Here is a 24,488-nt window from a genome sequence, read left to right as displayed (position 1 = left end):
CATGCCTAGTGCATTGTGGGTGTTGAAGTTTTCTTACATATTTGGCAAAAGGGAAATGTTTCTTATGAACCAAATCAGCATAATAGAATGATTTCTATCATCATGTGACACTGAAGACTGGAGTAATAACTGCTGAAAATTCAGCTTTTTCATCTCAGAATCAGAAATAAATGACATTTTGAAATTACAATAGAAAACAGTTATTTTAAATTGTAATAAATTTAAAAGTAGACTAGTTGGGTTTTCTGAACAACTAGTCAACTAGTTGGTATTAAAGGACTTGATTAGGCTAGTTAAAACAGATAATAATAATTATCAAATCGCATGTTGTAAGCAATGTTCCCATTATTTTGCATAATAATGCATTATTATGATATCAGACAGTACTTACCTAGTATCTATCCGAAATTTATTGTTGAATGTTGCAAAAGTGGTGCTTTTTTAAGAGAAATATTTCGACGATCGATTAATTGTCGATAATACATTTAATCGATAGAACTTATCGATCGTCGATTAGGCATGTTCATGCGCGTGCGTGCTGCTTAACCGTGAAACATGTAAAGCAGACATGGGGAAAACTGAAGCGAGTGCGTCGCAGTTATGTTTGGGACTATTTTACAGCTAGAGTTACACCTTCATCATGACTGTAAGTTTGCGTGTGCATTCGCAGCCTTTTGTTTTGTGCAAATGTAAGTTGTAATATTTTATTTTGTGCAGGCCTATCTATATCTGATTTATCTCATATAGGATGCATCTGGTTAAGAATTAACGCGTGCCGTGATCAGCTTCAGCGCATGCAGCTCAAACAGCAATGCACAACTAATAATGACTATGATTGGGACTCTCATATTACATAACATAATAAAGAGAACAATATTGTAATAAAACATTGTGAATTATTTGGGTTTAACTTGCTGTTTAGTTGTTTCATCGCGTTGCTCCAGGAACAGCGTGTCCACAACATGACTCACATTCTGAATAGCACGTAACTTAGTTCAAGTTCACTTGTACATTCGCGTCGTTTTGTACAGATATAATTTGTAATATTATGTTTATTTTGTATATATCTGATTAATCTCATATAGGATGCGTTTCTTTGAGTTAAAGCGCTAGCAAAGTGCTCCATTTTACCAGTGTTCATTCAGTGTAACAGCGCGCGCAGCTCAAACGGCAATGCACGACTAATAATAACTATGATTGGGACTTTATTACATAACATTAATGAGAACACTATTTTAATAAATCGTTGTGAATTCATTGGGTTTAGATGCCTTTTTAAGCGCGTTGTTCTAGGAAAAGTTCACCGGCTCAGGAGAACACATTCTGACAAGTACGCATCTGAGGCGGCGTTGTTGACACGTTGTATTAGTCGTTATATTTGATTATTAAATAAGTAATTTAATAAATGATTAATCACATCGACTCATTTTACAATCCCACTAGCCCTTTATTTAGATTAAAAACCCTTCTCATTCATTTGGTGAGGAAACTGGCGTTTTGAGAAGCATTTGCACACCCTGTCATGATGTTATATATATGCCACTGCAGTAGATGCATATTGCAGTATTAAAGTTAACAATTAATCGATTACTTGATTGTTAATTTAAACGTTGATCGATCATGGGAATTTGTGTAAATTGACATCCCTAATTTGTACTGTACATTCATGCATGTAATCTAAATTATTATATAAAGCACATGAAAATGAAAACCCAGGCCAGTTATTTTCTTGACCTTCAGTTTAATCAGAATGAATCCAGTCAGTCATTTTGGTGTGCTTAAATGCCCTTTGACCTTTGCCTTGTGCTCAAATCATGGTTGTGTAAATCAGACTGAATGAAATCCCCCAGCAGCGAATCAGCGGTTTGACCTCTGAGTTCACATTAGAAAACCACAGAACTCAACGGGTCATGGAAATGGAAATGCCTTTGAAAGCATGCACTTATCCCACAATCTTGTAAAACCTTGTGTGTCATCCAGCCCAGAACTCCAGTGTTATGAGGGTGAAAATATAGCCGCAATGTCCTAGCATGTGAGAGCTGCAAATGTTCATGTGAACTGTAGCCTTCTGAAAGCATCAGCAGGAAGGGAGTGCACCATAAAAAAAACTGTGGATTCCTCACACACCCCCTACAGATGCACAGGTCTGAAGGTCCGTCAGGGTGGCAGGCGGTACGCCGGTGATGAGTGGACCATGGCGGCTGTCCAGATTTCACTGCTGTGTTCTGGTCTGTCCACAGCCTCTGCCAATACTACATGCTGGAGAGAAACAGACCCCTGTGTGTTTGCTGGTATGTGTGTGATGGAGAGAGGGGATTTCACACATCCTGAGACGAGAGCAACTGATGTGGTTTAATGTGCATGGTGTAATAAAGCTCAAACAAATGCTTTTATTTGACCTCTAACAAATGATTTAATCTATTTATTTTGGCATAGAAGTTACAGCAACTAGATTTTATTTTCTCAGAAGAAAGTATGAGTGATGATTGTCCGTGCTGAAATTTTGGTACAGTGCTACTGTGTTTAAATGGTTGTCAGAAAGGTTGCTGGGGTGTTGCTGCCCCATATAAAACATACCTGGCCTATACCTCAAAACACAGTTTTTGAGGTATAATTCATGTCCAAATGGAACGTTACACAATGATTTGAACAAATACCTTACCGTAAGTAAGCAATAATAGTGATGCTTGCTATTTTTACCTTTCACAAACTAAAACATCTGTATAGTGGAAGGAAATTGGATTTTTTTTGTGATTATTGCAAAGGACAGCTGATTCATTATGGCCTAAACAGCAGAAAATATTTTTCTTCCTTAAGCTTGAAGCCTTTATCAATGTTGCTTGTATCAATATTATTTGAAATATGGGCCAAAATTGGTACTTTTGAATATTTCAGATTCCCCTAAGGAAGTTTAAATCAGTGAAGCTTTTATGTTTTGAGGATATACATATCCCTCTCTAGTCCAGCAATAAATATCTATGTCTGTCTGTCTTCTATCTATCGTTCTATTATTCTGTCTGTATATATGTATCGTTCTATAATTCTATCATTCTGTCTGTATATGTATCATCAATATACTATTGTTCTTGTCTGTGTATATGTATTGTTCTATCGTTCTGTCTGTGTGTATGTATTGTTCTATCATTCTGTCCGCATCCATCCATCCATCCATCCATCTATCAAACAACAAAAGACTAAGAGAAAATCACTCACTGGTCTAGACTGAATAACTTCTTTTTCTTTATTAAGAATCAACTTCTATTTAACTTGTAGAGTGAAGACTATGCAGTGTTTTATTGTTACATTTGATTATTAAATTTCTGTAGTATTTCTTACATGTTAAAGAAACCTACTGTACCTGAAAGTTTATTTAGGGTACGTTTACATGACAACAATGTACTAAAAATTAAAACGTTTTTCCTTTTGCAGTTTTTTTTGCGTACAGACTACACCATTTGATTCTGTGTCAGTTCATTTTGTTGAATGTTTTTAATTCAAAGGGAATTGCCACCCTAAGGCTGCTCATGAGTCACTTGTTTCATATGTAAAGAAGTCATCCAATCATAATAGAGGTAATTTACCTATATAACTTAAAGTGATAGTGACATTTTTGGGTGAACTATCCCTTTAAGGTGTAGTAACAAAAACAACCTGTGGTGAGAGAGGGGGATGTAAATGGTCATGAAAAACTAAATTATGTATGTTTTGGTAAAATAAACCCTGACTAACATTGTAAGTGGACAAAAATAAGGTGTAGTGTATGGCAGGTTTTTTGCAGTGGCATTAAAAATGGATAGTTAATCCAAAATGTGAATGGTTCCTTTAAAAAGCATGTTTAGCAAAAATCACCTCACTTGCATAAAAAAAAGGAAACTTTTAAGTTTTGTTTGACATAATATTTATCTCATTTGGAATGTGACATCATTCTGCACTAGTAATACTGTCTGAAGGATCTTGCTAACACTAGATTTCCCTAATGTTTAAAGCTGAAGTGTGTGTGTGTGTGCCCATGGTTTGGGAGTGATGCAGTCTGTGTCTGTGTCAGCCGCCTCACAGATGGTCTTTTCTATCGCCCAGGCAACCGCGCAAATCAACAACTCCCTCATGTCTGTGTCATCCCACACCACATGCTCGTCATAGCATTCCAGAACGGGACTGAATCCTCCAGCCACGCCGGAGCCGCATTGTCATGAAAGCCAACAGCCTCTATCATGTGTGTGACTGATGAAAGAAAGAAGCCCACTCCCTGGATTAAAACACAGTGACGCCCATTGTTGTCTAATAAGAAACCACTTTCTGTGTTTTAGTTTTCCTCATGGATGCAAGTCAAGTTAAGCTTGAAAGATTTTTTTTACTCCGTTAAAAATGACCTACACTATGGTTCAAAACTTTAGGGTCAGTAAGAGTCGATAAATAGTTTTGAAAAAAAGTCTCTTATGTTCACAAGGCTGTGAAATATTACACTTCAAAATAACTGTTTTCTTTTTTAATATACACTGCTCAAAAAAATTAAAGGAACACTTTGAAAACACATCAGATCTCAATGGGCAAAAATATGCTGGATATCTATACTGATATGGACTGGATAATGTGTTAGGAAAAAAAGAATGCCACATTGTTTGATGGAAATGAAAATTATCAACCTACAGAGGGCTGAATTCAAAGACACCTCGAAAATCAAAGTGAAAAAATGATGCAGCAGGCTAGTCCATTTTGCTGAAATTTCATTGCAGCAGCTCAAAATGGTCCTCAGTAGTTTGTATGGCCCCCACGTGCTTGTATGCATGCTTGACAACGTCGGGGCATGCTCCTAATGAGACGACGGATGGTGTCCTGGGGTATTTCCTCCCAGATCTGGACCGGGGCATCACTGAGGTCCTGGACAGAGGTGCAACCTAGTGGCGCCCGATGGACTGAAACATAATGTCCCAGAGGTGTTCTATTGGATTTAGGTCAGGTTACCATGGGGGCCATTCAAAGGTATCAATTCCTTCATCCTCCAGGACCCGCCTGCATACTCTCACCACATGAGGCCGGCATTGCACCAGGAGGAACCCAGGACCCACTGCACCAGCGTAGGGTCTGACAATGGGTCCAAGGATTCCATCCCAATACCTAATGGCAATCAGGGTTCCATCAGCGTTTCCCATACATTAACTAAACTGTGGCGGCTCGCCACATTCTAATTTGTCCTGCCACAGTCTCAAAATAGGCCTGTCATGATATTTAAATAACCGATTGATAATTGCGCTCTTTTATATGGCAAAAATGGGAATCATAGAGCAAAATAAATAGACTAGCACCAATTAAGTTTTCATGTACTATATTCAAAGTCATCTGAAGCCATTGCATAGCTTCATGTGAGGGACAGAAGAATATGTACATTGTTAAATTTAAGTTCAAGGAAACTCGTCTTCCCTCAGCTGCAGCTGTCAATCATTCTCTGTTCAGCACTCAAACAGCGCGTTCGGTAACGACAGTCAGCACGGTAAAACTCTCCAATATGATATATTCCCATTATAATACTTGATATGTACTGTAGATAAAGAGCTGTGGATTTGCATAAAATGACTTTATCTTCCTGGAGTTTATTGCTGTTTCTGAACAATGTCATCATACTGGCTACAGTGTGTCTGTTAGATCGCACAACACAGGGACTATGAAATGGTGTCACGCACAATAACTGGAATTTAAAAGTGAAAAGAAACATATGATCAATAAATTGTTAGATGTAGATATACACAGGGATTCTCTTTGTGCCGTGAACTTTTCAATGAGCAGCGCAACTGCGCGCTGTGACTCCATATTGCTTTAAGCACATCATTCTGCACCCGGGATGCGCATAAGCGGTTTGTGCTGCTGTTTTTAAGTGTTTCATATTATCATGGTTTTGCACACTGAAAGATTATTAATAGCCTATTTTGTTCTGTCGTATCTATCATATCTTGTTGCCCCATTAAAAAGCTGCACAATACATTTAAAATAAACGTCTTTTAATCTTAGATTATTACAAATATGTCCTTACATTCATATATAAACATGAATCAAATATAAATATTTTTTTCATTTAATAAGAATACAAATTTGTATTAATTTTTACAACTTTTTATTAACATATTTAGATTTTATAAAATTACTGTGCATTACTAGCATACTTTTTGCTGCTGAATTATATAGCCACCTAGATTATATTTATTTATTTTTTGGTCAACTTATGATATATATTTTTATTATTATTATTATTATTATTTTTTTTATAATGAAGTAGTGTGTTTAGTGCATTTGTTTAACAAATCAAAGAGTGACCATTAGTTCCACAAATACAGATGTATAGATACAGGCCTCCTCCATTTTCAGCAACCAGTCTTCAGTGTCACATAATCCTTCAGAAATCATTGTAATATGCTGATTTGGTGCTCAAAAACTTTTTTATTATTATCAGTTTAAAACTTTGTATTTTTGTAGAAACTGGGACATATTTTTTGGCTTTCTTAAATAAGTAGAAACGTTAAACGGTTATGTTTAATCAATTTACAGTAATGCATCCTTGCTGACTAAAAGTATTAATTTAAAAAAATATATATATTACTGACTCCAAAACCAAAATAAAAGGTGACAGTGTTTCTTAGTTGATCTTAGTTTCTCATAGGAAGTGGACATATTGTAGACTATTTTGGCAGCTGAATGTGAGGAAGTCCTCTAGATATGAGAAACCTAGAAAGCATGTCAAAGCAGACATGGTTACATTATGGCAGTTATCACCTCATTTGGCTATGTAAGCGCACTAAGTCAAGTCTCTTCTCATTCGTGAAAAAGTAAACATCTAACCTAATCGCCTACACATACAGTATTTTATTTCTACTTTAACCATTTAAGTATTCTGGTAGGTCTGGTTTTATTGATATTTCTAAAGATTGCCATGTCACCTTAAGTACCTTCTTTACGCTTTGTTCCCTTGTGGAGTGGAATAAAAAACAACACGTTGCCTTATTCCAGCAAGTTGCATAAAGCCAGCCAATCAGATTGAAGCAGGCCAATTTAGCTAGCTGTCCATTTGGCTGAAAATGGTTACAAAGTGACTTTAATGTGGTGTTTTCTGTTTTGAAGATAGTGTTGAATTGATCTTCATGAGATTTCTTACTTCAGATGTTTTTGATTAAATGTTGTTAGTTCTGCATTCTGAGTTCTGAGCTCATTGATGTCTGGAATATTGAACGGACAAAGACCTACATTTTTCATCTACTTAAAATTTGCATGTCTCCTTAATGTTGTTCATTGTTTGATTGTGTCTGTTTCCTGGCAAATCCCCAGACTGAATGTTTAATGCGCTGCTATTTTAGTGTCTTGTAAGTGCTCATTATTTTTCAGCTTGGCTAGAATAAAGTGGGTACGGTGCCTGACGCACTGTCAATGAAGTGAATTATTTAAAGAACAGCCACTTCTTCCCTGTCATTTTCTCTCTCTTTCCCTCCACTTCAGTGTGTATCTCAGGATTTGTTTTTGAGGCACGCACTCGTTTTGGTGACGAGACAGTAGCGTGCTATTTTCAGCCTTCTACCTAACATGACTGCAGTTCTGACCACAGGGACAGATGTGAAGGACTGAATTATTGATGGCTTGAGTGTACTGCATTCATTAAAGTGCTTTATTTTAGCACACGCAGTCTCAGTCATTCCCACATGCCATGAGAGAGCTGGTGATATAGAGTTTTCTCATTTCCTGTTTTAATTTTGTCGCTATTGCAGGAATCTCTGTTCCCTAGTGATGTGAACACCCAGCAAAAACAAGGATGTAAATGCTTCAGTAATTGCTTAAAAGAAACCCAGAACATTGATAAAACCAAAGGGATTTGCAAATTTCAGTGTCACACTAAAGATGGGCAAATTGAAGATGACATCACTGATAGAAGTTGTATTTACCAGACTACAAAATTTAAAATTTTTCCATTGGTTATCTAAACCTTAAAGGGTCTGTTTTATTTTATTTTATTTATTTTATCAAATTGACTAGTTGGTTGTTTGTCTAAATATGTTTTTGTGTGTGTGTTTTGTTTTGTTTTTGTTCATCATAAATTCATCCCCTTTAAAATACCACTGCTAAAAATATTTTGAGGTACACTATGTAACTTTTTTTTGTCACAATGCTTGAATTTTTCAAGGAAGTACTGTGTCTATTAATGGGTATAGCTGTACTAGGGCTGTGAATCTTCACTGGTCTCATGATTATGATGTCAACTATTCAATTCGATTCGATATCATGATGCATCATCGTTGCATCCTCAATTTTCAATATTACTGCACATGGCTACATTTTCGTCAATGAATACAAGCAGTCAGATTTATAAACTCCCTTTTTATTTTATGTGCTCCAAGAAAGTACACTTTCTGAATGTAGCAAAGATCAAACAAAACTTAAGTCTGAATACAGCAGATGAAAGGAGCATTTAGTACTAAAAAACACTATTAAATTCTAAAAGCACATGAAACTGTATTGCACTTAAGTTACAATAATGCTCACACACACTCGCGCACGCACGCACGCACACACACACTCGCATACACACGTTCGCGTGCACACGCTCGCACGCTGTAAATGTTAAAACGGTGCATTTTTATTACTCGCTTTTGTATTTTTCCTCTCTCTGCCATTTTACGCTAGCACAAGAAGTGCATATGCGACAAATGACGTCAGAGAAACGTAAGTAAGCTATAATCAATTATGGTTTATTACTGCATCGATGCAGAATCATCCGCATTGCGATGCATCGTAGAAACGATTAATTTCAACACCCCTAACATCTTTTGATATTCAGCTTAAGATCCTTTCCATCTAAACTGGTTGTTTCTCTTAAGCCTAATAGTGAATGTTTTATGAGCATAACCATCAGTGTTGCCAAGTCCGTGGTTTTCCCGTGGAATTGGGCTACTTTAACACTGTTGCCGTGGGATGTTTTTCATGTCCGTGGGTTGAAGCGACCCCAAATAACATCATATTTAGCCCATTAATGCGATTTTTACTGGGGGACCCCCCTGAAACGTGATTGGGCTAGTTTTGAGTAGCAATTGGGTGGGATTTGTTGTGAAAACATGTTAACCCTGATAACCATATCCATCCGCACAGTCACGCAGAGCCGAAGCACAACCAAAACAATGTTCCCAAAATGTATGCAGTTTTGTTTTTTCATCCGCTAGAGAGCCAAAAGTTACATAGTGTTCTTTTTAAAGATAAGAAAAGATCGTGACCTATCCTGACATATTTAATGTTTGTCTAGGCAGTTTAATGAATTCATACTTTTGAGTTTATTGTCATGGTTATAAAGAGAAACGTGGTGTACTTCCTCTCTGTCTCGCAGAGCTGATGTTTGTCAGTGGTGTTGGATGGAGATGATGATACCTTGAGTCCTGCTGGTGTTAAGACATCAGCACAAATAAACGTCAGATGGTGATTCAACAGCCTGTTCAGAAATAGCTACACCACAGATTGGTCCTTTTAAAGGTCTTCTCTTCCACAGTACCCATTTTCTGTCATTCTGTCAGCACTCAAATTAGATCCACATCCCATAAAGCTATCATCTGCGGAAATGCCAGATGTCATGCAAGGTCACGTAAGCTTTAGATGCCTCGCCAGTGTATTAAAGAGAGAGATAGATGGACCTAAAAGTCAGACATGTTTATCTCTTTCTACTTATTGTGGGTAATGCTCAGTCTGGATTTGACATGTTTACAAATGCTCACACATATGTACATTCTTGTTTGTCCTTAAAGGAATAATTTAACCCAAAAATAAGCATTTTGTCATTGTATACTCACCAACGTGTCAACATATAAGCTGCTGTTTTTGTGCAAAGAGTGTTTATGGATGAGTAAGATAGAGGGTGAGGTTAATGGATGGAGAAAGATCAGGAAGTAAATGCCATACGGCTGTTGCTAAGGCTAAGACATCGGTAGGGGTTGGCGTAATCCATCCTCTCCGTTGAAATACTCATGTGGCATACATCCTGCAGTGGTGTTAGCTGAACAGCTGTGTTTTTCTGTGTGCATCTGATTATCACTGCCACCCCATGAGCCAGACAGATCCGCAGATGGGAACTCTATCCATGAGGAACATAATCTGGATTCAGGCATCCATAACAAGGAAAGAAGGTCAGAAGGTTTGGCCTCGAGGATCAGCCTGAGTGTCGTTCGTGACTGATCCTGGACTGCGCCAACCAGATGCAACTCGTGGCTGGATGAATTAAAACAATTGCCTGATAGAAACAAGCAAACATTTGTTTATTTGATTATATCCAAGCAGACTCACTTGAGGTGTTGATTTCATCTTGTAGCATTGGCAAACTGAGTGCAATGGCAAGAACCACTCGCATGTTCTTCAAAGAGTCAGTAAAAATCTACTTGTTAACTGAACTTATCATGATTCAGTTGTGCACTTGAAGTGCTTTGAGCTTTATTTCTGCAGCTTTGAATGTGCTCTTTATTTTTTGAGAGGCTTATGAAGAGCTGCGAGTGTGAAGTCAAAAGCATCTTCATCTTCCCCAATTCAAAAGAGGAACATGTAAACACTGCTGATGACGACACCAGGGAAATCAAGAAGACTGACATTTAATTTTGACACCTGCTGAGTGCAGTTCATCTGCTGTTCCTTATTACCAGTTTTGTTTTACATTTTATCGCTGAACAAATTACTGCTTCTGAACTTAACATGGTGGTTCACAGTAAGGTTGACAAGAAGGGGTTTAATTAAAATGATCAAGCTTGCAAATTGTAGCTGTCAAAATTAGCCATAAATTTAAATATAAAACAGGACATATGACCTGCAGAAGGGCTTCCCAGGCCATTCGTATTAAATTATTTTAATAATAACAAGAACAATAATAATGTCCATTCTACATGTTGCTAATCCTCATTTTGGACTTGAAGAATGTAACTGTGCCTATATACTGTATGTAAAAACGTATGTAAAAGTAAAGTATTGATTAATATTAACTCTTTCCCCACCAGCGTTCTTTAAAAAAGTTGCCAGCCACTGCCAGCATTTGATAATTTTCACAAAAATGTCATTGCCCCCAGAGAATATTTTGTTGTATGAATATCTACACTTATATATCAAATATCAATATATCAAAAGCATCAACAACAACAACAAAAAAATCTAGCTTCATGCATTCTTGTTTATCAACATTTGGATGTGGGTAAGTTTCATAAAAAAGTAACATTTTTTTTAAAAAAAGCTAAGAAAATAACTTTTTTTTTTTTTCAAAAAATACAACGTGCATAAGCAATGCTTTTATCGCTTGTTTCTATTCCCCCCCCTCACCCAAACTCTGTCAATGGCGTGGAAAGAGTTAAATAATTCTGAAAACTATAAAAATCACAGTAAATGATTTTAACAGCATTGTTTTGTCCCTCTCAGCCTTTTTAGTGTTGTTAGATAGCTTGTTAGCATTATGTTTGGTTGGGCGATGCAGTTAAATCGTCTGCAGGCTTACTAATGCTTGAGGCGTAAACAGTGTCCGCTAGCATTAGCGTGGCTCTCGGTATGTAGGAGGTGGAGGAGGAGGAGGATGCTGTTCAGCCCGAGGCCCGTCTGTGTCAGACTCGTGCTGGGTTTAGCATCTGGGTGGAGACGCTAGTGGTGACTGTTGTCACTTGCCTTGAGGCTTCACCACAGAATCCAGAAGCGCCAACTTCCTCTTTAAGCAAGCACAGCACAGCACAGCCTAGTTTAGCAAGCTTCCATAGAGGATCATTCATTTGGCCCCTAGAGACTTAGCATGCTTGCTTTTCTTAGTTTTCTAAGCACAGAAGCCAGTGAAGCTGTATATTGATCTGTATGTGTTTCACCATGAATCAAAATGTTTTATACCATTAATGTTCATATAATTTTGTTTATTTCTCAATGGTTATGTCATAATATGTTAATTTGTTTGTGTAAAAGGGGATTTCTGAGGAAATGTAGGTCACGCTGGCCAAAAGAGTACAGTTAGGCCTATATTTTGCACTCTACATTTAGTGGTTTAACAATGTAGCCGAAACAGCAGGCGACCCAGTAAGGTTTGAGAAACAGCTTATAATAACCTTAAGTTCTGAAGTTGCAGGTTGCTAATCAGACTTGTTTCTTGTGAAGCAGTGAGATTTTTTTTTTTTTTAAATTATTTTTATTTACAGTAATCTTCACAGTGAAACAAATGTATATACATTTGTTGGTCATTTTTATTTGTATATATGTACTTTTTAATTAATTTGTATAATAAATGTATTTTTTGAATGTATTTATTTTTACATTTTATTGTTTTAATTAAATAATTATTTAAATAGTTATTATATTAAATAAATACATTTATTTTTAAAATAATTTATAATATTGATATTTAAATTTGATTAATTCCATTAATTGTTTGGTATTTTTTGACAGAACAGATCTTGAGGAGCAAGCCACATGTCATGTTTAAAATCATGTACCTTTAAGAGCGAATGTGTGTTCATGGATAAAAATTAAACATTTTACATATCCTTTGCTTATGTAATATGTAAACATATTTCTGCCCTACAATATTAATTTATCCATTTCTTCTGTATTTCGCATGTGTGTCTATACTAATAGAGCATGTAGAATGAAGCTTTCTGTGTGATTTGGTGTTTAATCAGACTTGTTCCTCCCTTGGCTGTTACACTCGGATGTTCTCTGATTTATAGCTTTTGCAGTTTCAGTCCTGGAAGTCAAGTTAACAGATATTCCAACTAGAGATGTAAGCCACAACATGGTTGTTATTCCAAGTCTGTTTTGTGGCGTTGCAGAATTTTAATATTGTCAATTCTTCCTCTTTGCCATGGCATTATTGCCAGGGGGTTGTTGCTAACATGCAAATAGTTCCTATGGCCAACTCAAAGGAGTAGTGTTAGAGTAGTGCATATTCGTTTTTGCTGTAGTATTAAAAATGGGATCAGTTATTATGAAATTCCAACGGTAAAGGGAATTTTGTCATTTATTTTGACGACCATAGTTGGGAGAAAGTAAACAATCAGTTGCTGTGCAACATTCAGGAATAAATTAGAATTAAATTCAGAGATAGATAAAATACAAACAGGTTTAACCAATGAACAATCTGCAGCATGTCACCAACTCCCACCCATTTGAAACCATCAAAGTTCACACGGTCAATAATTTCACCTCATCTATCTGAGTTTCGAGGGGCATTCTGCAGAGAGGATGTGGTTAGTGGTCTTGTAGTACCAGCATGCCCATCTCCTTGGATACAAGTTCTCTTTCTTGTCTTATCTTTTCCTAATGCATCCAAAATTACTGTTATAAAATGGATATTTGTTGTCTTGGATGCTATACTAACAGCCGTGATGAACCTAGTGTCTCTGCTGCTACTCCACTGTGCATCACAGATGAAAGGAAGATGTGTGCACTTCTCTGCTCTATGATAGAAAAAGCAATGAATGAAAAAGAGTTTAACTATTTAAAGAGTGATGGATGAGAATGAATGCTCATTTTGTTTGTTGCATCAGACACAAAGTGGTTTTAATGAAAGATGAAATGTTTCCATTATGCATGGAAAATTCCAGCGCTGTTGTTTCCGGGGCACTTTCCTGCTGCCTTTTAAAGGTGCTCTTTTGTTTCTTCCTTCTCTATTTCACTCTTGCACATGCACACAGTTGCATCAGGCCTGAAACTCTCAGGCTGGAATGCAAGTGATTCTACATAAAATCCAAACTATGTTGTGTGCGCCCATAACGCACACAGCTCAGAGGATTTGGCAGTAACTTGGGCTTTAAAAAAGTTTTTCTTGTGTTCTTTTGAAATGGATGTTCATTTACCAAAATAGTGGAAAAATAAACAATAATTCATTGTGTCATAGATCTTAGATGCTAAATACATTGTTTTCTTTCTTTGTCACATTCCTACATTTTTCTGTCAGGGGAGATTTGCTTCCATTGTCGGATTAGATGTGAAATATGTATAGGGACATTTTCTCTGGGTGGAGTGGTACAGGCTTTGCAGGAAACTTGGTGGACTGCCAGGGTAGGGACCACAATTTCCACAATTTGCAATACGTGGACAGAGAATCCAGTCATAAACATGGAATTTACTGTATAACACGGTAGAGTTGTCAAAAGTAAAACAATTTTAAAAATGTGACACTTTTAGTGCTGTTGAGCGGATTCATAAACACCTCTGATTGGCCATTGTGTTCACAGCTCATCGGATATGTCTGTGATTGGCTTCAATGATCAACGCTTCAAAAACGTTGTAAATAGTCATCAATGATGCTCTTCACCGAGTGTTTATACAGATAGAAATGGGAGCATTTGAAAGCAGGCACTACAACGCCTACTTTCAAACACTCCCACTTTCAAAACGCTTTTTTTAAATTCAAACACTTCTGTATGGTTTCAAACGCTCCCGTGTGTTGATCATTGTAGCCAATCACAGACGTATCCGATGAGCCGTGAACACATTGGCCAACCAGAGGTGTTTACGAATCCGCTCAACAGCACTCAAAGCGTCAATTTTTTAAAATTTCAGTGCCAATTGGTACCTAAGTCAGTACTTTTGACAACTCTATAATGCGGAATGCCGTGAATTTTGGCAAATTTTTTATTATTAAATCAAAAGTAGCTCTGTATGATTAATCAAATCACAATATGGACTAGTGTCTGTCAATATTAAGCCAAAAAAAATACTGATATTGAAACCTGAAGTCTGCATGTTTTGCGTGTCTCTGTGTGAATGAGCGGCGCAGTTTCATGATGTGAAGTTTGTGGGGTTTTTAGCGTCTGCTGTCTCACTATATAAGCACAAGAACAAGAACTTCATCTTTAGTGCTGCTTTGAGAGTCACTTCACAAGCATTTCACTATTTAAATTGATAAAACTGTTGTCAAATTGACACAGAAACTCAAAGCTCTTCACTACAACCCGCCAAAATAAAAGTTTAGTTTAACTTGAAGAAATTATGACAAATATATTACTGTTGTGCAGTAGAATGTACTTCTCATCTTAATAATAAAATAATTTATTAAAACAATTAAGGAATATCACACAATATCATAATTTTATACAGTAAACCTCTTTTGTGCAGCACTGTTTGCCAAAAAAAATAAATAAAAGGAATTGTTTTAATTTTAATTTGATTACATTTTAAAAGATTAATTAAATTGTTAAAGCTTTGTGCATTCATTTGATCACCACCCTTTTTGGTAATACATTTGTATTAATTCATAGAACACAGAATCCTAAAAAAATTAAATCATACAACCCATTTCATTGGGCCCAATTATTTTTAAAATATCTGCTCAGGACAAACAAAGGACTCGTGAACAACTATCACAAAACATAAAATCAATCCTCGATCATCCATGTAACAATACACAGTATCATGATCCAATGGTGTACTGTAAACTTTTGAACTGGATAATTTGTGTAAATTCAGCTGTTGTTTTTTGTGGATTATATGGAAACGTCTGTTATGTGAAACAGCTTATTCAGGACAGTCCTTAAAAAAAATAACATGCAGTTTTATGATCCCTTTTATTTTGTTAAAATTTGTTAACATCTTGCACATTCTGCAAGAGGTATGCAAACCATATGTTGTCAGGCTTGAGTTGGTTTGTGCACTTATTTCTAGTTTAGGAAGGAAATGCCTGCTCTGTGTTGATGGGATAAGAGTGTTAGCAGGAAACATGTGGCAGCCTTCACCAGAGAACTTTGACATCAGTGAATTTGACCTAAACTCTGGTCAACTAAACATTCAGTGGTCAAGAAATGTCATTTGTGTTTGTTTTGTCCTTGTTTTTTAGTTATCTCTAGAAACCATACATTGAAATGTCACTAAAGAATTTTTCAGAAGTAGCAGGATTATATACCATTATACAATCAGAATAGTAGCATTACAGTGTTGGATTTTTGTTACTAATTGATCATTGAACAGCATTATTTTTTACAATTTAAATAATAAACAATATCAAGTTACTTTCAGTGACGTAATAATTGAATAAAATACATTAATGTACAAATGTTTTGATTTATCTGTGTATGTGTTACAGTGAGCCATTAATATTCATTCTATACTCTTTCATTCAGGTCTATAGCTGATGTATTAAAGTGCACCTATTATGCTATTTTAAAAGTCGCCTACAATAGATTTACATGCATCCAAGTTCAAAAAACACTTTAATTTTTTCATAATATACACTGCAGCATCACCTCTTTTCTTTCTTGCATGAAATGCTTCGATAGAGAGACCGAATCCTTTAACCCTTCAAGACCTGAAGGCATTTTTAGAGTTGTTTAGAGTTTTTTTTTTTTTTTTTTTTTTTCTGAGTGACATACACAAAAGTAAACATTCTCATGCTGAGAAACTGCTGATAAAAGACAAACAAATATTTATCATTTTTATTAGAATTTTACATGTCCTTCTTATTTGACATGCAATAAATTAGGAAGAAAAATAAGATAGGAGCAAAATTCTTTTTGGTGAAGCTCTCCTACATGTGAGCTGCATCTGGATCAAATTTTGTGGTGATTGCATAAAGTAATCAAAAGTTACAGCATTTGGAACCAAGGCATTTTTAAAATCGTTCCTACATGAGGAATATCTAGTGGAAGGGATTATGTTGATTTTGGACTCCTTTTAATCACGAGAATCTGCTTTAAATAATGCTTTCTACAATCTGTGCATGTTTCATGAAGTTATTAGTAAAAATGCCACATTTGAAATCTACATATTTGTTTTTAGTTAAATTATGAAAACATTTTTTTTTTTTCAATTTATCAGCAAATAACTCAACACTGCTTAGGAGTTAATCGAAATGGCTGCATGCATTTAAAGTTCAGACTCTAAGCTTTCAAGCGACACCTATTTTGTGTTGATCAAGGCAGTAGTTTTGAAAAATATGATTATTAATTTAATTTTTTCGTTCTTAGGTGGCGCCCATGGGCGGTACACTCCGGTTTATAGGGACTACTCAGCATTCTTTAAGAATTGTTCAAAATGGTTAGATGCATTAAAAAGCTGAGTTTCTAACTTTAAAATGTTACATATTTTGTGTTACTGCACATTGGAAAACAAGCATGGACGGTTCCGGAAACATTGGATACTACGTTGCATCCCGGAAAGACGAGAGACATGTTTTTTTAGCCAAGTATGTTACATCACTCTGTGAGCAATATCTTGTGATCCACGCAATGGATTATGTTGATTTTGGGCTCATTTTAATCGTAAGAATCTGCTGTAAATGGTGAAGTGCCATGATCTATAATCTGTGCATATTTCATGAAGTTATGAGCAAAAACGCCACATGAAATCTACATATTTGTTTTCAGTTAGCGCCTGTGTGCTGTCTTTGTTGTAAACTCAATTTGTGCAGACTCATTAGAGGGTGAAAACAACGCAAAAGGAGCATGTTGGAGGCATGATCTAAATGTGTAAAGTCTCTGATTTTGTATGCAAAAAGAATTATTGTGCTACTTGGTTTCAGTTTCTAATGGCTCCTAAACAGAGACACGCAAATGGGAGCACCGACGCTCCCGCCGGTCTTAAAGGGTTAAACCCATCCTTTTTGAGAGACTACTCTGCTCTGATTGGTCAGATAGCCCAGTTTGTTGTGATCGGTCTACCGCTTAAAGCACGTGTCGGAAGCGAAACGGCGATTACTAGAGGTGTAAGAAAATATCGATACACTTGAATATCACAATATTATGTTTGCTGATACTGTATTGAGTGTGTTTACATGCCCGTTCTTAATCTGATTATGCTTAATGGTCATGTAAATGCATTAAACTATTTCCTTTATCGGCGTAAGGTCATAAAAGGCTTAAGAATAAACTGATCGACAGAGGTAGATTTTTGCCTATTACCCCAATTTCGCCCAGCATGTAAACACCTTAATCTGTGTTCTGTCATCTTAATGAAGTGCACATGTGTGATAAGTGACAGGAAAGTGTCTTTATACGGCAGATTTAACTGCATCCAGCCACAGCGAGTGTTTCGCGGTAGGGGAGGAGAAATATATCACAAGCTCCGACTTTTTCTTAAACCAAGAAATTTAAAAAATGTGTTTTCATCTTGTGCAGCCAAAAGACAAGTGGTACAGTTATAGAAACTTCAAATAAGAGAGAATGAGTCTGTGCAAGTTTCTTGCTGACATTTTGAAATACTCTGGAGGTTTTTAATGCTTCAACATCACAACTAACATAATAAACAGAATACAATAGTAAAATAATGAAATACATGGATGCTTACATTATGACGTCACCACCGGGGAATAACCTGTTTTTTTAATATAATCTTATAAATGTGATTTATTTGCATTGCCAGGTTATTGATTTGCATGTAAACTGGTAAATTGGCTGATTTCAATAAACTGATTTTTGGTAGTTATCAACGTATTGGTGTGCATGTTAACATGCTCATTGATTCTCGAAAACACCTTATGGAAATGTATTTATTACATCCAAGATTCGTGGCTTCATTTTGGGTTTTAAACACAACTGCTAGATAGCAGTGTTGTTATTTCTGAGCGTAAACTGTGACAGGAAGTAGCGCAAGGGTGCACCACTAACGTTAGCATTAGCAAACTCAGCTCACTAGTTACCACCAATGGAAGAAGAAAGAATAATACCATCTCCCACCACAGTGTACAGAGCTGAAGTGTGCACTCATTTTAGCTTTGACTATAAAGAAGGCACTAAGGAGAAGTAATGTTGTTTGAAAAATAAGCCATGTCAAAATCAAATACTCAGGGAACACATCAAATCTAACAACACACATAACATCCCGGCACCATCCATGCTGGGAGCAGCGATTTGAATATGTAAATATGTGCTGTGCGCTTTCCTCTCAATAATAAAATAAACACAACAAAAATGACAGCGGTGAGAAAAGTATTGCTTTTTTTTTATCAGGTTTTAAGCATGTGGTAGTGTGTTCTTATTGACAGTTTTCCTAAAATTACACTCCCAAAAATACAAAGCCCTACATATTACCATATCTGAGTTTCAGCTCTGGAGACTTTCTCAGCACTTGTATACACAGTGATATGAACAGTAACGATGGTGTCTGTTTTATCATATCAATCTGAGCACAAGGTCTCATTCTTTGGAAGTGAATGCAAAGTGGATTTGCTTTCACATGCAGCTCAGAAAACACTGTCTTCTTGACATGTCAAACACAAACAAAACTCTTCCAGGCCTCAGGCAGTTCAGAATTGGTTCTTTCTTTTGGGAGATAACTCTATTTATTGCATACATTAAAATATCAAATTCAGTTTCAGTTAGACATGTGCCGGTATTCTGTAATACGATATATCACGATAATGAACATGCATGATATTGTTACCATAGGCACTTCAAAATACTGTGAATAGTTATTTATTATGAATTATTCAGATTTTTAGAATGCATTTTAAGAATACTTTACACATCAACCGTCTAAAATACACAACATCGCTGTATTCTCCGTCAAAGAAGCACGCGCACTGATGTAAACAAGATCAACACGCATGGGAAGCGCATGGCGGAACGAGTGAAGGAGACGCACTGAATGATAGTGCACGTTCACTCTATGACAGCAGATGGCGCTGATGGAACAGCAGAAATGCGGCGGTTACCCCGGTAACCCCCGTAAACAAAGCAGCTGCGCTACTACAGTATTTAAATGTTTCAAACAGCCATTCAGCTTTTTGTATTCGCAGTAGTGTTCATCACAGCTGACAATGAAAAATACTTCTAAAGCATTGATTAATCTTAGTTAATGTTAATTTCAACATTTAATAACACTTTATTCACATCAAGTTGTAACTATATTATTTAATGGACCTGAGCTAACATGAACTAACAGTTATATTTTTCGACTAACTTTAACAAAGAATAATAACTTCTGTAACAAATGTAGCTATTTCTCATTGTTAATGTTAGTTAATGCATTACTTAAAATTAACCAATGAGACCTTATTGTAAAGAGCTAATGTTCTTTATAATTCTTTTGCACTTTAACCTGTTTGAAACATGTTTACTTTATACATTTTTGTGTATTGCTTTATTGCATTTAAATGTTCAGTTCTTTCAGTTGTTACTAGAAAAAGTTATTAAACCTGTTATAGTATGACAACACTTTTTTTTGCAATGTATTTCAATATCGTGATAATATTGTATACCGTGATAAAAGCTACAGCATTTATTGCAACATGAAAATTTGATACCGTCACATGCCTAGTTTCAATTTATACCTTGATTGATGACACATACTATATACAGGCGAGCAGATGAGCCCAAAATATGAACACAATGTGCTAAATGGTTAAGTGTTTTCTTTATAATGTTTTTCTATGGAAAAAGGCTTAACCAGAAACTGTTGTGTTCATATTCAGGTTTCATCTGCTCCTCTAGTGTGCATTATCCATAAGGTGTATACTGAATTTAGTCTTTTAATATCAATGTCTTACTAGATTAGTACTTTTGTATATTTTGTGGTCCTATCTACAGTAAAATAGCATTCCTGCTCTTCATAACTGTGAATTAAAAAAAAAATATGTATATTCTCTGGTATTTTTTTTTAAGTATATTTTTCTTTTTTTTTCTTTAAGTTTCGGTGGATGAATTTGTTAGAAAGTGTTCATACCAATAACCCGATTCACAAAAGAGCACACACACCAAAGTATCTCTTCCTGTCATCTACTACTGTGTTGCTAGGGAAACACCTCTGCACTCCTTCTGCAAAACGATGAAGCTAGAAGGCCATGTTTCACCTCAGTGTGCAGAGCTGTCAGAATTCATTGAGAGGTGAAGATCTAAACAGGCCCTGTGCAGTCACGTGTTGTGTGTTTTTTGTCTCTCAGCCAAAACGGAGGCATGACATCAGGATTTTTTTAATTGCAGCCTCTGTGAGATGGGAATACTATACTGTATGCTCTGAAAACAAACATCTGTCACTAATTTAATTGCCCAATTTCCAGTTGGGATCATAATCGGATAAATGTTAGCTTTAATCAAACTGTTGTTTGAATTACGTGTCCCCGCTCAGATCAAACCAGATTATTATCACGACATTGAGTTAAATATATTATTTCCCTCCCCCCCATCATTTACTAAATCTGTCAGAGTAGTTATTAAATCATCTTCTTTTTTTTTTAACAGTTAAATGTGAAATATTTTTGCAATTTAAAATAACCTTTAATTTTAATATATTTTAAAATGTAATTTATTTACATTATTCTGATCTGGTACTCAAGAAACAGTTCTTATTATTATCAATGTTGAAAACTGTTGTGCTGCTTAATATTTTTGTGGAAACAATAATACATATATAATTTCTTATAAGTAATACATTTTACTGATTCTGAACTTTTGGACAGTTGTGTGAATAGCTGTTGAACTACATAGTTTGGGCCCCGTTTTTTCTTCTTCATATTTTATATTCTTACCAAGTTAGAAAGCTCCCTGTATAATTTACATCATTGGCTGAGAGGATATTTATTTATATGCAAGCAAAATAAACATTATAATTGAAGTATGTCATATATGAACAAATCATACCGAACTGAGAGCCTGTGAATCAGAATCCAATCGAATCAGGAATCCTGTATCAATACCAGGGCAAATGGCAAATTGCTGCTTTCGTATAGTGAAGTACATGTGTAACATGATGTTTAGAGGAAGAAAAGACTTTGAGCTTTCAGAGGAGAGTTAGAGGGTTAAATGTTCTTGTCATTGCAGTTCAACGAGGAATGACACAATACAGGAGATCCTCCCATGGCACACTGCTCACTGACTGATAACAGCTTCTAATATCATGCATCATCTGTGCTGGAACCTCACAGTGTAGTCTTGTGCAGAGGATGACTGTTTAGTGTGTGTGTGTGTGTGTGTGTGTGTGTGTGTGTGTGTGTGTGTGTGTGTGTGTGTGTGTGTGTGTGAGAGAGAGAGAGAGAGAGAGAGAAAGCTGATGAGGTTGCATAAAACCAGAATTCTGATTAGGGACTGTTGATGCATCATGACCTAATTAGTGCAACAGAACTTTTCTCTTGATTAGTTAGTGATTTTGCATAATTTCTGGTTGACTTGTGTTCACTGTCTTTTAAAGGGGAAAAAAAAGGAGAAAATAGTGAACAAGTTTTGCCAAAAACGTACTCTGTGACACAAAGGGTTCTATAGTTACTTTCAAGTGTCTGTACTATTAAACAGGATGCATTGTTTTTAATGTTGCTAGCTAGCTGTAAACATGTTGTAGGCATGACTAACTTACAAATTATTGCTCTGCAGTTTAATGCTCTATATAGCGCCCCTTGTGGCAATGCTGAGAATGCAGTAGCATAGCATTATGAAATGTGCATGCAATTGAGCTTTGCATCTAGTAGCATGCATTTCACATACTTGTGTAAAGAACATTTTGTGCCTCAAACTATTTTTCTACATCTGCTGCAAGGAAATTGGCCTAAATAAAGCATTGGTATGGAGTCAGTATGGCCCAATTCTGGGCAGAGTTCTTAGCACAGACAGAGTTTGTTAATGGTTTGTAAGTAGATTATTTATTAATTTCTTAGTTTATTTATAGTTTCTATAATAAAGTTCCTTTAATTTCACATCACAGTTGTACAACTTCAGTAATTCCATCTCTCATTTGTTTGTTCATAGGCTTTGGATCAGGACAGAACCTCATTGCAGAAGGTTAAGAAGTCAGTCAAAGCCATCTATAACTCCGGCCAAGGTATGTACACAGTCACACACATGCACACATTCTGATTTTGTTGATGATTTAATACAAATAAACACACTTATTAAAATCATAGTGACTTATATTTTACAGGCAGTATCATGGATATGGTGGCGTGCTGTATTTTTAGTGATTGTAGATGTATCTGCCTGTAATACTGTTAAAACAAATGGCTAGATCACAGTTAGCATCAACATGTTCATGGCTGACACCACGCCAGCTAGTTTCATCCACCCCCACGTACACCCACATCTCGCACGCACATACTGTACTGATACTTGCTGCGTTGTGTATATATATACACACATGCAAATTACATATTCATACATATATATCAGGTGTGTGTATGTATATATATATAAATTGATAAACACTACTGTTCAAAAGTTTGTGGTTAGCAATTTTTTTAAGTCACGGTAAAGACTTGTGTTGTTAAAAATTATCTATTTCAAATAAATGCTGCTATTTTTAACTTTTATTTGTCAAATCCTGAAAAAAGTTTCATACATTTTAATACTTATCAACTCATTGAACATGCCTTTATAAGGTATAATGCAATAAAACACATGACAAACAACTAATTTCAGATGTAACAAGGAATCTGCAAATATTAAAATGCATTTTAACTTTGGTTACAATTATTTATGAAAAGATATAATGCATTATAAAGTACATTATAAATACCTTTAAAATGCATAAATCATAAAATCTTACAGACCCAAAGTTTTGAACAGTAGTGTATATTAAAATGTATTAATTTAGATTGTTATAGTGCAAATACAATTTATTTGTCTAATTAATCTTAAAATCCTTATGACAATGGTAAAAGGCATGTTTTATCAAATGACCCCAAGTTATGAAAAACAACCTGATCTTGAAAAGTTACATTATCAGAAAAGTGGTTTCAGAGGTGCAGAAAGTTATTGAAATTTAATGAAACCAAACATTCCTTGCATAAAAAAAAAAAAAAAAAAAAATGTGCACTGATAAATCATATCCATTAATACCAAAGACATTTTCCTAGGAATGAACTGATTTTGTGCAGTCTTTAAGGAACCAGACAACATGCTACCAACACCTGAGCGAGGATGAAGCGTGACATTTAGAAACAATACCACTGGATTTTTCATTTGTGCTATTTTATCAGATCACATTCAAAATGAGGAGATGTATGCCCAGGCATTGGATAAGTTTGGCAGTAACTTCATCAGTCGGGATAATCCAGATCTGGGCACAGCCTTCGTTAAGTTCTCCACTCTGACTAAAGAGCTTTCCACCCTCCTCAAGAACCTGGTGAGTTTTTTGTGTGAACAGATCTTTAAACAAGAATGAATGGACACCCAAGACAGAATGCACTTAAAAGATTTTTTTCTAGGATACTAGAAGTTCACTTGTCAAAAGTTCAAGAATTGTCAAATCCAGATTGTTTTGGTTTGTGTTGAAGCCCAATGTAAGGACAGATTTAAGGCTTTACAGCATACGAGATCCCTTTAGAGCGAATCAGCCTCTGTGAAAGGTGTTAAAGAGCTTAAAGTGTGTGTTCTTCTACACAGGTTGCAGAGTTCTCTGCATTGGTGACAGAGGCGGATGTGTTCAGAGGACAGAGATGTGTGAAAATTGTGTGTCTGGTGGATGTGTGTGAGTGAGTGGGGCTTTTGTAATCTATCCTGATCTCTCTTCCTGGCAGAAACGTGGAGATAGAGCCATAAATTTCGAGTGTAGGAGTTGCAGTAGCTACAGCGCGTCTCCTTTTCACCCCTCACACACAAACACAC

The 24,488-nt window shown here is 35.9% G+C and overlaps 1 protein-coding gene across 4 annotated transcripts in view; it reads left to right on the top strand.

Moving 5' to 3' along the window:
- asap1b (ArfGAP with SH3 domain, ankyrin repeat and PH domain 1b) overlaps window positions 1–24,488 on the top strand; it is a 92,758-nt gene that overhangs the window by 24,781 nt on the left and 43,489 nt on the right. For all 4 annotated transcript variants that reach the window (XM_051882732.1, XM_051882729.1, XM_051882731.1 and 1 more), the window contains 2 exons: window positions 22,635–22,707; window positions 23,861–24,006. In XM_051882732.1, the coding sequence (XP_051738692.1) occupies window positions 22,635–22,707; window positions 23,861–24,006 (219 nt within the window). The remainder of the gene's footprint in view (window positions 1–22,634; window positions 22,708–23,860; window positions 24,007–24,488) is intronic.

This window comes from Ctenopharyngodon idella, chromosome 23 (genome assembly GCF_019924925.1).
Source record: "Ctenopharyngodon idella isolate HZGC_01 chromosome 23, HZGC01, whole genome shotgun sequence".
Taxonomy (NCBI): domain Eukaryota; kingdom Metazoa; phylum Chordata; class Actinopteri; order Cypriniformes; family Xenocyprididae; genus Ctenopharyngodon; species Ctenopharyngodon idella.
This window is presented reverse-complemented; position numbering and strand designations above follow the sequence as displayed.